The sequence below is a fragment of the Schistocerca serialis genome, chromosome 3 (genome assembly GCF_023864345.2).
Source record: "Schistocerca serialis cubense isolate TAMUIC-IGC-003099 chromosome 3, iqSchSeri2.2, whole genome shotgun sequence".
In the NCBI taxonomy this organism is placed as follows: domain Eukaryota; kingdom Metazoa; phylum Arthropoda; class Insecta; order Orthoptera; family Acrididae; genus Schistocerca; species Schistocerca serialis.
Window position 1 is genome coordinate 895,725,821 of NC_064640.1, and position 15,271 is coordinate 895,741,091.

The 15,271-nt window shown below is 39.0% G+C and overlaps 1 protein-coding gene across 1 annotated transcript in view; it reads right to left on the reverse strand.

Annotated features, from left to right (window-relative positions):
• The window catches only part of LOC126471302 (hormone receptor 4-like), a 223,521-nt gene that overhangs the window by 44,808 nt on the left and 163,442 nt on the right, over positions 1 to 15,271 (reverse strand). Inside the window, exons 6-7 of the mRNA XM_050099423.1 lie at positions 7,579 to 7,727; positions 6,906 to 6,967 (exon numbers count right to left, since the gene is read on the reverse strand). Of these exons, the coding sequence (XP_049955380.1) occupies positions 6,906 to 6,967; positions 7,579 to 7,727 (211 nt within the window). The remainder of the gene's footprint in view (positions 1 to 6,905; positions 6,968 to 7,578; positions 7,728 to 15,271) is intronic.

Genomic DNA, 15,271 nt, shown 5'->3' on the forward strand with positions numbered 1-15,271 from the left:
AGTTGGACGTATAGTCTTTTAAGTTTCTGAAACACATACTTGAAATAGACTGATAAAGAAAGAATTTTGTAAGTGTAATACTTGAGTGAGAAATATCTGCAGATATATTTCAGCAAGAGAGGATGGAGTGACAGAGCACATGCTGAAGCAACAGTGACAGGTAACAGTAGCTACTGCAGGAAATTTAGGCATCAGATATTGGGGCACAAGCTGGTGAGAAGTTAGATACTTTGCTACATCTCATTTTATATACTGATTGTGATCTATTCACAGATTTGAAATGATTTATAGATGGTAGGTAAAAAGACTGATTTATGTAACGTAAGACTTTGGCTGATTAAGTTGTGCTACCTCATAGTGTGAAGGTGATATCTGGTTTCAGGTTGACTTTGTGGGTTATACATTAAGACAGCCTTATCAGAGTCACGTATGTTAGTAGGGTTTAGTAAGGCTTTGGATGTAGAGTGGTGATTTTCTTGCCTAATTCTGGGTCTGTGCAGTCATGCATTTTTAGCGCATTTTTGGATTATTTTAATGTCTTTGCAGAAAGGGTGTTCATTGTTTTGAAAAATGCCTGGGAAACATTTTAGAGTAGAATCAGATTGTTAACATTTTTCATGAAGAGCACTTTATTTTTTCAGCATCAAAATTCTTGAATTTCCTTATGATAGTAAAATACCTGTTCGAAACACTAATGCCCATTGTGTTACAGGAAATGCAAACTACTGTACATTCTACTACGGATTGAATTTCAGACTGTAATGAACATGAAGGAAGGTTTTTCCCCCACATAGGTTTTGATGTGACAACTTTTTAAGTTTTAAGCACTGAACATTGTAATCTGACATCACTTTTCCTGAATTTCCTGTAAGACAAGATTGCCATCTCTCTCTATTTAGCAATCATTTTAAAGATGTAACTTCTTTAAATAATGCTGCAAATGAATTGGGACATTAAACAAACTAAAAAGCTAACACACATGACGATTGCACAATTATTGTAATAACCTCCTAGTTCAGGCACACCTGCACTTAGAAACATTGCAAATCTTGGGGGCAAACAAATCAGTAAGTAGACATATTTTGCATATTTTCATTCAGTAATGTTATATAGAATAATGTTCCATGGTAACTTATCTTTAAGGGGTGGGGTATTCTAACAACTGCTTAACAGTACAGTTATTCCCTCTTGAAGTTTGTTGTAAATAACCCACTGCATTTCAAAAGTAACAATTATGTACATAATTACAATATCAGAAGAATAAATGACGTTAATTACACCACTTTAAGGTTGTCTTTAATACAAAATGGGGTGCGCAGTTCTGCAACTAAAATTTCAGTAACTTACCCAGTGATATAAAATGTCTGTTAGACATCAAAGTAAAATTTGAAGAAAAACCAATAAAGTTTGTCCTTGGCAACTGCAATTCCATAGATGAATGTCTATTATTGTAATGTATAAAAGGTGGTGGGTAGGAATTACTAACTGTCATCTGTACATTGAAAAAAAATCTTCAGCATGGAGTCATATTTACAAATTAATTTATGGTGTGTATGTAAAATGACTCATTTCACGTCATTATGATTAATCGTTCACGTGATCCAGGGAACATGAAACTAACTAATCAATGGGGCATTGCTTGTGATAATTCACTAAAATGTTTCATTTATCAACCACTCAAAAATACTCGGTTATCTTTTGTCATAAATAACGTAATTTTTTTGTCTTGTCCAGAACAATATTCCCTGTAGCAATGTATCAAAGTTTACTGATGATAATTTTTAAAGTAAAGGTAGGTATCTGTTAAGCCCATGATACCTAAAACAAGGATACAGTATGTAAAGAATTTCAACTTTTATGATAAAATGTCAGATAACTTACAGGAAAAATTTTCTAGGTTATTATTGCAGTGTATTAATTTATGGGGCAGGATCATTGCGAAAGTTTTTCCGGGCTGATTTAAGAGAAATAAAGATTTACTTTTAGAATGATTTTTTTTGGGGGGGGGGGGGGTGTTCATAATCAAATACATACAGCTGAAAGGTCTCAAATATTGTATGCTTTGTAAAGGATTTTTACTGTAAACCACAATATTGTGGAGGTAAACCCTCTGAAAACATGTATGGCTGAATGAATTTATCATTTGTATGTTTTTATAATGTCTCAAGGTGAACACATCCCAAAGCACTGTCCACTTGTTTTCACTGTTTAAATATCTATGCAGTAAAAGTATTAAAATATTTTAGTCCTGTGCAGATTGTGTCATAGTAGCATTGGTTGTTTTAAAGTATAAAGCTAATCAGTATAAAAGGTTAGTATCAGCTAAATCTTGTTCAGATTTATACATATGTTATAATAAAATAATTAAATTTTCCTTGAGACGTACAATTTCAGATTTATTTGGAGAATGTGGTTTTATCCACACACCAGGAATCACTAAATAAACTGTAAGGCACACACCGTCTAAGAAGGTAATTCAATGTGATTAAACAGAAAAAAAGTTGTACAAATGTGTTTAGTGAGAGTATTAGGTAATTCGACTGTTATTGTTGAAATAAATAGAATATGCTTGTAATTAAAAATATTATTCTACCAGTTTTTTTACACTACCATGATGGTTATAGCAATTTTTTGAAGATTCAGACAGTTCCATTGCATATAGAAACAGATACTACAAAAGTTAATAAATAAAATGTGGCTCTTTTATTTTGTGCCAAGATAGCAAAAGTGGAAACTATAAATACTAGTGTTCACAAAACTTGACTTGATACTGAAACATTGCTAGATGGTAGTTTCATTACGATATAATTATTTAAAACTATTGCTTTAAGCAAGCAATGATTCAAACAGAATTATTGGATTTAATTACTGCTTTTTCTTGTCTGTCCCTAATGAGCTTTTAACCATTTCATGCAGTCTTGCTCCAGTACTAAGCTGAAGTACAGGGAATGTTTACTCTTTCGATGGTAGTTTGTATTTATGTTTACTTCCATTTCCAACAGTGGTTGGTTGGAGACCTCCTGTTATTGTCAATTTTCCGATAGTAGTGGACATAAAAAAGAGTGAGAGAGAAAGATAACAGAATGAAAATTTTCAAATGTTGCTTGTTTTCGGTTTACAGCTGATAACTCCAATTTTCTAATTCTAATTGCTAATGTTGTGTGCATGTTGTGTCCCTATAGCTCAAATATTGCTCCTGTTCTCGTATCGTTGCTACTCTCAGATAAGATAGTAAACCTTCTAATGATGAGCACAGATGTGTAACATTACAGGCATAGTGAGAAGGAATGGTCTGAACCTACTGGTATATGATGACATCTTTCCCATAACATAATGATGATATTGCATGTGATGTCATGTGCATGAACAGAACACTGATATCATTTCTTTTGCATCTGTTATGTAGTTAGTTTGTTATGACAGACTGATTTGTACTGTAGCCCGATGTCTATTTTATTGGGGAAGGCTGCAGTTTGATTGTGAGTTGGTAAAAAAAAAAAAAAAAAAAAAAAAAAAGAGTGGATACTGCACCTTACATGTGGTGACATACTGATATGTAGCATAGCCAGAGGTTTAGAAATGACAGACAGTGATTTATGTTTGTGGCACTAAACATCAATTGTCAGGTCATATTATGCCTGCAACGTAGATATATCACACAGAAATGATAGGGTAATCAACATTTTATACAATTACTTGAATGGCAGCTCACTTCATAATGTGATTCCAGGAGAGATCTGAAAGAGTATGTGATTCAGACAGTTTTGTCTACACAAGTTAGCATTAAAGGCCTCTTCTCTAAATTACATACTATCTGTGTAAGTTAGTTTTAAATGTATCTTACCCTTGTAATACTTTGCTGTTCTTTCTTTTCTTGGGGGAATTAACTCTGTTTCTCATCCCCCGTTCCCTTCTATTTACCTCCCTCTATTGACCACCTGGACTTGTTTCTTCTATCCACCATATCCCCAAGTTCTATTTTTATAACCTCTCCACTTACTCTGGAACAAAATATGACATTCAGACCAATAATCCATAGCTTTTTAGCTGCCAGAGAATGTGTGAACCTGTTCTGTTAACCTCGAAGAGCAAAAACGAAGAAGAAGAAGCAGGAGTGTTGCATCATCGACAGGCACACACAAAAAGGAAAAACTGCTAGCTTTCGGAGTAATCCTTTTTTTGAGCTAGAGTACAAATACTGTGGTGGAGGTCGTCAGGTTGGGGTGGGGAGAGGAGGAGAGTGACTGTAGGCAGGAAGAGCTGTGGGGGTGGATGGCACTTGGGAGGGAGGGAGGGCCAGCAGGAGCATGGGCTAGGCACATGATGCACGGTTGTCAGAGCCGGTGGGGAGCAGCGCATGCTGACGGTGATGCAGGTATGTGAATTTGGGAGTGGGTGACAGGACGTGAGAAGGGGCAACTGTTGGGTGGAGGGTGTGGGGACAGTTATGGGAGCAAACGATTTGTTGCAATGATAACTCCCATCTGTGTAGCTTCTTATGAACTCTGAAAGGTAAACGTTGGAAACTTAATAATTGAGACTACTTCTTTTTAGTCTGTAATCAGAATTACAGGAAGTTTTACTCCTTGGAACCTATTGACATTAAGAATTTCCCTCGTGAAACTGATTCAGAAGTTACTCGAGTTTGTTCACTTGGACTGCAAAAATTGGCCTAGTAGAATGGTTTTCACCACATGGTCAGAATACAGATTGAAAAATTGTGAAATTACTCGTTTTGACCATTAAGTGCAGTCTTTTTCACCTTAGTCTGCGGATCTGTATTGTTCCAATAACGAGCACCAAATTGCAGACAATCCATGCATACTTAATTGAGATGTTAGTAATAGCTGTTTCCTTTTGTATTTTTAGGGGATAGTTCATAAAAATAGTGGTTTCAGTCAGTGATGACCATTTTCAGATTTCAGTAATCAAATGCGACAACGTAAAATTGTATTATCATATTATGTTATAGCAGTCTGCAGAAGTCGGACATCACCGATTGAAACTAGTTATCGTATATTGCAACTTGCAATAAAAAAAACTAAAAAAAAAGCCTTTCCAGTAATCACTGAATCACTGCCAGCCTTGGCAGGAACAATGTTACATTTAATAATATGGTGTTACAGATGCTGTACATGGAGAGAAAAGAATGAGAAAAAGCAATTTCGGCATTTCCAGGAAGTCAAGTGGTTTAGAGTTGGAAGAAAATTACGAATTGGTAGTTTATTAAAAGCTATGAACTTGTCAACCTATTTGGAGGCTATCAATTTAACCCATGGGAGGACGCATTTTATTGTATGCCCACTGAATTATGATCCGCGGCCTTTTCTGTGTGCCTTCCTAGCCCAAATATAAAAATATTGCATAGCTATTCTACTTTTTGTTTTGCTAGTGGATTGTTGAGTTTTGAAGTTTCCTGTTGGAATTGTTAATGAACAATAATATTCGAGTATAACAATCTTACTGTTTATATTCTTCTGACAATGTAATTAAAATTGAAAACAAGGTGTCTGATTTTTGTATTGGATATGTGCTGCTGCAACAAGAAAGGAGAAACAACTTTCAGTGTACGTGCTTTGGTTTTAATGTCGCAGGGTCTGGAGTTGGCAGTGGGATAGAATACAAGCTACAACTGAACAGGAATGGGGTTGGAATTGTTCTGTGTCCTCTTTAAAGAGATCATCCAGACATTTTCTTTAATTGAAGATACAGGTAAACCACAGGAAACCTGAATCTTATTGACCATACATTGATTTTTAACTCCATTTCTCCAAATGCGAGTACAGTGCCCTAATTGCTGTGTACCTTCATCAGTGAATATGAATGGTGAAGTAACATAAATGTCAGAGACAAGGTGCAGTTAATACTATCAACTATGCAGCTTTTCGAACCTTCCCTTCCATTAAGAGCATATATATGGCACACTACTATGTTCTGAAAAGAAATAGTCTTAGCCATGTAGCTGATTTATATTACTTAGATTGCCTGTACAACTTTTACTATTGTTGCTCCAAATTAGTAGGTACATACTATGTATGTCTACAGAGAATGGCACATGTGCCAGAATTGCTCCATTTAGATATCCGCTGTAGGAACATGTAAAAATCAGTCTAATGACAATCATAAGATACTGTGAAAAGGATTGGAACAAAGTTTAAGGTAAGCAAATGTGATGTTTTGCTGAAATCCGGTTCAGATTTACATGACTGAATTGGATCAACAAGTGATAGAAACACATTGCCAGTTACAGCTGAAGGGTCTTCAGAAAATGCAGTTTAAGAATAGAATACAAAATATAGATGTACAGTATAATAATCAGCTGTTATGAACCAAGGAGTGGGCAGTAGTGTTACATATAACTTAATAGTTTACCCAAACCCATGTAGATAGAATGTGTCTGTTATTTATATACAGTGTCTAAAACTAATCAATCAAGTTTATTTCGTACAGAAGATGAGATGCTGTAAATGTGTACATGACATGCACTCCCAGTATTTTAGGTAAATGAAGAGTATATAGTCAAGGCCATTCCAAGCAAGAAATATGAAAAAAATTTATTAGGATCATAAAATTGATGTATTTCTATCTACTTATTTACAAGAAAACCTTTGTCACATTTACATAAGGCAGCACATTTAAACATAACCCATTTGAATCTGCTACAGTAATCCTCTGCAGTGGAAAATTAGCATTTTATACATACAATGAAGATGGCAGTGGTGATGCAATTAACAGTTGTTTATATATCTATGACTGAAAATAGCATGTCATACAGAGTAATTCATTGTGGCTACAATAATGTTTCTAAAGTACATATTTTAAAGTAATGTTTTAGTGGCTTTTGAGCTACATAGTTTAATTCTATAGCTGGATATCAGTTTAAATGAGGCTCTTTCTACCTATACCTTATACAAGTTATACACCGCTCCAGAATTGCGACCTCCTGGCATCCGGTCCTCTCGAACAGCTAACGGAGAACAAAAGAGCATCAGTCAGCTTGGAGTTAACTACATTTAATTCTTTCATAAAAAAGATATTTTGACAGAATTACAAGGTGAGTGCCAAAAACCAAATTTGATATGAACATGGAAATGGAAGTGTTGGTATGTGTTAAAAATTGGTAAGACTTAGAAGTAAGTACCGTAATCCAGATTTCAGTTCCCACAAAGGTGTTGGAGATGAAGTTAGTTGCTTTCAAAATGTAAGCACCAGTCACACTGAATGCTGAAGAAACAGACTCAGCCATTCCCTTGTGATGACAGAGTTTTCACCAAGAGCTTACATGTATGATCGTAGCTTACCAGATATCCTGACACAATTGCAGTTAATTTTAACAAAATTGATGGTTTTGGATGTATGCACAATTTTTAATAATACCAGTGTAGTTGATTGTCTTATATTTAACTGAAAAGATCACCCCTATGCATGTAATAACTATTGGTTCTGTTTTTCTCAAAATGGATTTCTTTTCTTACATTTTTGTAGAATGAAATTAATTCATTGAAGAATTATGGTTTTATCTTGTAGGAATGAGGTATTGGATGCAGTTGCTGAAATAAAACTTTTTGGGAGACCAACCTTGCAACACCATACCCTGCTCAATGCATTTCTTGAAGCGACAGTACTGACAGCGGTTTCTTTGTGCCTTCGTGATCTCACAGTTTCCATCAGCAACACATGTATACACTCGACGATTTTGAACTGTGCGCTTGAAGAAGCCTTTGCACCTATATATATAAAAAAAGAAGAAATAAGTAAAGTTTTCTGAGTGAATGTACGAATTTAAATAATAGGTGAGTTGGCAATAAAAGACAGTACAGAAATTATCACAGTCTTATGAACAGCAAGTGTTTGAAACAAAATCTAAATGTTTTAGTTGTATGGTGAAAGAGGAATTAATTTTGGAATGGAGTGCAAAATACCATATAAGAAATATAATTCCTGAAATAGTATGTTTAATTGTAGAAATAGTTTCTATCCTCTGAGGTAAAAGTACTGGACACACACACACACACACACACACACACACACACACACACACACACACACACACACCTGATTGTTTACTTATTTCATGTTCTGGTGATTTATCTTGTGAAAATATCACAAGATATGGAACTTGTTATTTTTACAAGATTTTTTTTTTCCATAGTTACAGACTGTAGTAATATCTAATAATGTGTAAATAGTACCAATCAGCTTAATATTAAAGTATCTACAACTTAGGTTCTCTTACAGAAAAATAAGTTTTGCAGATAAATAAATATTACCACAGAAATGAATATTACAGAAAATCTATTACGGAAAAATGAATATATTTACATTAATAAATAGACACGATCACAAATAAGGATCTGGGAATATATACTGTAAACTGTGGTTCAAGAACTCTGCTATAGTGTAAAATGACCTCTGCAAGGTGTAGTGTGGTAATCAAAAAGAGGTGAAAAAAGTTTTTGCAGATGATAAAACAGTGTCAAGTTCTAAGAGAGTTTCTATAACTGATGACTTTGACACTGATGGGATTTTGAATCCTAGTATTGAAGTCATGCTGCGAGAGTGAGGAATGGATGTTTAGCCACTATAATGCACTGTACAGCACTTTCAACGACTGCCCATAAATTCAAGTCCTACTTTTTCATAAACTGCAGTTTTAGAACCCAGAAATCATAGGTACTACAGGCGCAAACTAAGTTGACACTAGCTGCTGCAGCTGATGGGAGCCTCTGTAAAGGCATTTCCCGTGTACAGTCAGTCCCATTAGCTACCGAGCCGATTGTCAACTTATTTTGCGCGTATAACACAGGAGGAGGTAGTATACAAATTCCGTGATATATGTTAAGTCGTATGAGACAAACCACCACCAAACCATTTGATAACAGTGACAGTCCACATAGTGGCAGTAAAGTGCCCAGTTGCATGCCTGTAACACGTTGTTTGGTGCACGCATAGTGATGGCGTCAGGCGTTAGGCTCCGCCGTGGTAGTCATGTTAAAATACCTAGATGGAATATATGCTGGTGCCGTAATCTGTGTCGGTACTCTATCGTAAGCTAGCGAATGCTCTATTATGGCGCCTTTTCGCTCTTCCTTCCAGCACGCAAGACAAGTGACATTTAGGAAAGACTGGGAACACGACTCAAATCGTACACATCTTACATATACATGATTACTCTGCAGTTCACAATTAAGTGCCTGGCAGAGGGTTCTTCGAATCACCAGCAAGCTACTTTTCCACCGTTCCACTCTCGAACAGCGCGCGGGAAAAACGAACACAAATCTTTCTGTTCGAGCTCTGATTTCTCTTATTTTTATGATGAGCATTTCTCACTGCGTGGGCGCCAGCGAAATATTTTCACACTCTGAGGAGAAAGTAGGCCACTGAAATTTCACGAGAAGACCCTAGGCAACGAAAAACACCTTTATTTTAATGATTGCCACCCCAATTCGTGTATCATATACGCGGCACATTCTCCCGTATTTTGCGATAATACAAAACGAAAGGCCCTGCTTTGGGCTTTTAGCGATGTCCTGCGTCAATAGGACGGATTCCACACCGCACAGCAGTATTCCAGAAGAGGTCCGACAACCGTAGTGTAAGCAGGCTCTTAAGTAGACCCGTTGCATTTTCTGTGTTCTGTCAATAAATCACAGTGTTTGCTTTCCCCACAACATTATCTATGCGTTCATTCCAATTCAACTTATTGTAACTGTATTCCCTAAGTATTTAGTTAAATTGACAGCCTTTAGATTTGAGTGATTTATCGTGTAACCGATATTTTTTAGGGCTGATGTGGATGACTTTACACTTTTTATTTTTTAGAGTCAATTGCCACTTTTTGCAGCATACAGATCCCTAGTCTAAATTATTTTGCATTTGGTTTTGATCATCGTATGACCTTACAACACTGTAAAGGGCAGGCGCATCTAATTTGACTGCTCAGCTTGTCTCCTAAATCGTTTATGCAGGTGAAACACAGCAGAGAGCCTGTAACACTTCCTTGGGGAACGCCAGATAATATTTCTGTTTTACTCGATGACTTTCCGTCAGTTATTACGAACTGTGACTTTTCTGATAGGACCTTTCTGACCAGTCGTACAACTAAGACGGTACTCAATAGGCAGGTAATTTGATTAGAAGTCGCTTGGGGTGGGGGGAGGGGGGGGGGGGGACGATGTCAAAAGCCTCCTGGAAGTCTAAAAATATGGAATCAATTTGACATCCCCTGTCAATAGCACTCGTTCCTCCGTGAGAATAAAGAGCTAGTTGTGCTTCGCAAGAACGACATCTTCTGAATCCGTGTTGGCTGTTTGTTAATAAATTGTTTCCTTCGGGGAAATTCATAATGTCTGGGCACAGTAAATGTTCCAGAATGCTACTGCAAATTGATGTTAGCTATACGGGTCTGTAATTCAGCGTATTACTCCAAATTTCATTCCTTTAGTATTGGTGTCACTTGAGTACAGGGAAGGAAATGACCCCAAAAGCTCATTAAAGAGAAGGAATAACGTACATGTTTCATCATTATGGAGATTGTAATAAACCCATGTGATGACATTCTGTGGTACTCGAAATGCTGGGTTACAATGATCGGCGTTAAATTATTATGTATCCCTCAAGGGCACAAAATATGGAAGCCTTCTTTGTTGCACAGCACCTACTGTTTATTCTCCAGATGGCCTAATATTTTGAGGATCAGATCATTTTCAAATCTCCCGCTTCACGGTGCACACTCAGCTGAGATAATGGGCTCCGACGTGTGTGCCGTAGGAGCACATGGCATGGGAAATGTCTCGAGTACTTTCTTCGGGTTGTTTTCTACATGATGAGGGCTGAAACAGTTTTTTCCCTGTTTTACCAGTGAATCAGCACATCACGAGAATAAATCCCAGTCTTGTACGCAAAGAGCACTTCTCACAATCCCTACGATTATAGACCCTAGTAATTGCGTCTGTAATACCCAAGAGATGTATGCCAGGAAAAAATGAGCGCGCAAATGTGTCAGACGACTGCTGTTCACCAGCGTTTCCAGGAACCTTTACAGCCCAAATGAAAAATAATGCAGACACATCAAATTCCATAAGCAGTAACATCAGTCGTTTTCCACTAAGCACCGTAGCAAAATTCGGAAGACATGACAACGTATATGCAGCGTTTGAAGCTTCATTATTTTGATTTTTCAGTTTTCATCGAAAGCTGGAATTCTAAATTTTGCATACAGCTGTTCTTTGGAGAAACAGTGTGTTTCGTAGTTGCTCATTTAATACCACTGAACAACTGTTGGAAACACTTTCAAGAACACAAAAAAAGGTGGCAAATCATACAGATTCTTCTATGTACTCAGTCTCCCAAAGATGACACACAGATTAAACAAAGTGGATGTGTCGCAAACGTTCTTCTCGTTGACTTAATTACAATTTCAGGAAACTTTTGCAGCGCTCCAGGGCGTATAACACACGGGTCTCCACGTTCACCTTGTGTCATACGGAAAGTGGATGCCGCTGGTATTTCCGAACAACACTGCGTAGCAGTTTTGATTTTGCGCACATGCCACGTAAAGGGCTTATTGAGAGAAGGAATGTACATAAATTGCTGTTAGTTGCGAGCCAAATATGAAGATCGACAGGTGTTTAAAAAATTAATTGAGATCAAGGGCCGTCACATGTGCAATTCGGACCGTGAGTTGTTGATTTGTCCTTTGAGTACGTATTACGATAAATGACAGCGCCAAACATTAACCGTAAAATGAGAACGATTATAGGGAGGAACTAACGAGTAGATTAATGGTTCGAAGGTGGTTACGAACGTTCCATTCTGGATGCGAGATTGTTCACGATGAAGAGTAAAGGAGATGAACATCACAGTTGACGGAGGACACCACTTGCGCTACCCAAGCGATTGTTGAGTGCAATAAAGTAATGCCAGCTGGTTATCAATACAGCGTGTGAAATTTTGCAACCATTGTATACATCAGCTTGTCCCATACTATGATGAATAGAGGCAGTCACACAGTCCAGTCACATTATGACCACCGCCTATGTTCGGCGTCAACGTGCAATAACCGCCCACAGACGGCAGTCGCAGCACTAGTGCCGGAGGGTGTATAAAGCGTGTCGGCGGAAACAGAGCAATTTATCTGAAGTCCGAAAGGGCATGACCACAGGCTTCCGGACCTAGGGTGGAAGCATTTCCGAAACACCTAAGTTTGTAGACTGTTCGCGTGCCACCGTGATAAAAGTATACCGTGCAGCGCAAAATGGCGCTACCCAAAAGTCGTGCCAAGGCAACTGGGGCACACGAGCGATAGATCACTGAAGTGAACGACGACTGCAGAGATGGGTACGGGGGGGATAGGCATGCAATTTTTGAGCAACGAACCGCCCATATGAACCAAGGGGCTACCAACAGTGTCTTCTCGGCGACCGTTCAGAGAACGTTGTTGCATATGTGCCTCCGCAGTAGGTGCCTGCTTCAATCACCCGAGCTGACTGTTGTTGATCGGCGACGAAGGCTGGAATTTGCACGACAATACCGTAACTGGAGGTCCACTGAGGGATGACAGGTGGCCTTTCCAAATTTATCAAGTTTGATGCTCCATTGGACAGATGGTTGTTGGCGTGTAAGGCGTGAAACGTCTGGAAGCACAATCTCTGCAACAACTGTCGGAAGGGTACAAGCCGGAGGAGCGAGCATTACGGTGTGGAGAATGTTTTCGTGGCATCCACTGAGTGATTTCGTCATTCTGAAAGGCACAGTGGATCAACACAAGTATGCACCTATCCTTGGGAAACATGTCCAGCCCTACATGCAGTTGGTTTTTTTCCTCAGCACTATGGCATCTACCAGCAGAACAATGCAACATATCACATAGCTCACAGTGTACGTGCGTGGTTTGAAGAGCACTAGTTTGAGGGTACTGTACTCCCCTGACCGCCAAACTCGCCGGATTTAAACCCAATCGAGAATCTGTGGAGCCACCTCGATTGGGCTATTCGCGCCACGGAACCTCAGCCGAGAAACTAAGTGCTGGAGTCGGAATGGCTTCACATCCCTGCCGGTACCTTCCAGAACCACACTGACACTCTTTCCTGCACGTTCGCACTGCAGTTCATGCATTTGACATATCGTCTCATTAATGTGACTAGACCGTGTATATAGAAAATAGTGGAAGTTACAGTAAATATCATCGTTAAAGTTATTTGTGTTTTGCACATCTTCGGAAACTACTTTGCGCCTGTCCTTCAGAGATGCACATTATCAGTCCATTTCCTACCGTCATGTTACTGATACTATGGTATTTACAAGCATCTGCAAGTTTATGCCGAGAAATGGCTAATTTACTTTAATGTGCTGCACTATTGTGCTCACGTATCTCCCTCCATGTTTCGTATCTTCATTGATTTTACAAGGTATTTTGTTGTTTTCTAAACTCAATGTTACTGTGTTTTTCTTTCTGTGTCTTACGCCTATGTTTCCGACTATTTTGAGTATTTAAAGCTCTTTCAGGAAAAGAAGTCATATTAACAATTTGCTGGTCTGAAATATATGTGACATAGAGGGCGATGGCCTGCCGGGAGCAGTTAATATTGTCAAGTTATTCGCCTCGAAGATTCGGTGTCAGGGGACTTGTAATGTTCATTATACTTATACAACAGAATAAACACGAGAATAGTCTCGATTTTAAGATTTTAACTGCCCATTGTATAGCATATCGACCCACCGCTGAGAAGAAATAACTGTTAGTTCAGTGGTTTGTAAACGTAGTTGAGCGCGGGTGGTAGTACATGCTCCAGATGTCAACGCACAGAATACGGCATTCTGTATTATGAGGAGGTGGTTTGTGAATGCTGAGCAAGTGGTTAATGATATTTGAGATGTGTTCAGTAACCTACCGTAGCACGATTCTGGCTGGCTTTGTCATTCAGATGTCGTACTGATAAATGCTTCGTAGACAATGCCCTTATGGAGCTGGATTTTTCTCGCTGCCTGCATGTTAACAAATTATAAATTATGTATTTGTACCATGTGGACGACTGTGTGCGACTTTGCGCTGTTTAGTGTTGTGTTTGCGTTGTTATTGATGAACATGGAATCCAAAGCAGAGATGGAGTGGAAGACGGTGCCAGTACGTAGTCTACTACCCTCAAACAGTAAGAATGGAGTCGCGAAGTTTAATGCCTCATTCGAATAACAGCGCACCGTTGACGATGTCGCATGTCCTCAGTGAGATACTGCAGAAAGGTTTAGAATTTTTGGTACCTCATCACCCGCTAAATAAATACTGCCGATGAAGATTTCTTTCACGGCCGTGATGGGCACCTGATGTCCTTCGAATCGACCTCCTCCTCCTCGTCATTAGTGTACTCCAGTGGCTTCGATCACGGAGGTGACAGCGAAGAAGTAATATACTGCAATATACAAAATATGGCGAGGTCCATCTTTGCAACCACGATACCATGGAGCGCGGCACAGATGGGCCCAACAACATTAACATGCCGAATGGACCGCTCAGGATTGGCATCACGTTCTCTTCACCGATGAATGTCGCATATACCTTCAACCAGACAATCGTCGGAGACTTTTCTGGAGGCAACCGATCAGGCTGAACGCTTTAGACACACTGTCCAGCAGGTGCAGCAAGGTGGAGGTTCCCTGATGGTTTGGGGTGGCAATATGTGTGGCCGACGTACGCCGCTGGTTTTCATGGAAGGCGCTGTAATGGCTGTATTATACGTGAATGCCATCCTCCGACCAATAGTCCAACCACATTGGCGAGGCATTCGTCTTCATGAACGACAATTCGCGCCTCCATCGTGCACATCTTGTGAATGACTTCCTTCAGGATAACGTAATCGCTCAACTAGAGTGGCCAGACATGAACCCTATCGAACATGCCTGGGATGGATTGAAAAGGGCTGTTTATGGACGACGTGACCCACTAACCACTCTGAGGAATCTACGCCGAATCGCCAGTGAGGAGTGGGACAATCTGGACCAACAGTGCCTTGATGAACTTGTGGATAGTATGCCACGACGAATACAGGATAGTATGCCACGACGAATACAGGCATGGATCACTGCAGGAGGGCTTGTTACTGGGTATTAGAGGTACCGGTGTATACAGTAATCTGGATCACTACCTCTGAAGGTCTCGCTGTATGGTGGTGTAACATGCAATGTGTGGTTTTCATGAGCAATGAAAAGGGCGGAAATGATATTTATGTTGATCTCTATTAGGTTAAGGAACTCTCGAAACCGAGATGAAGGAAAC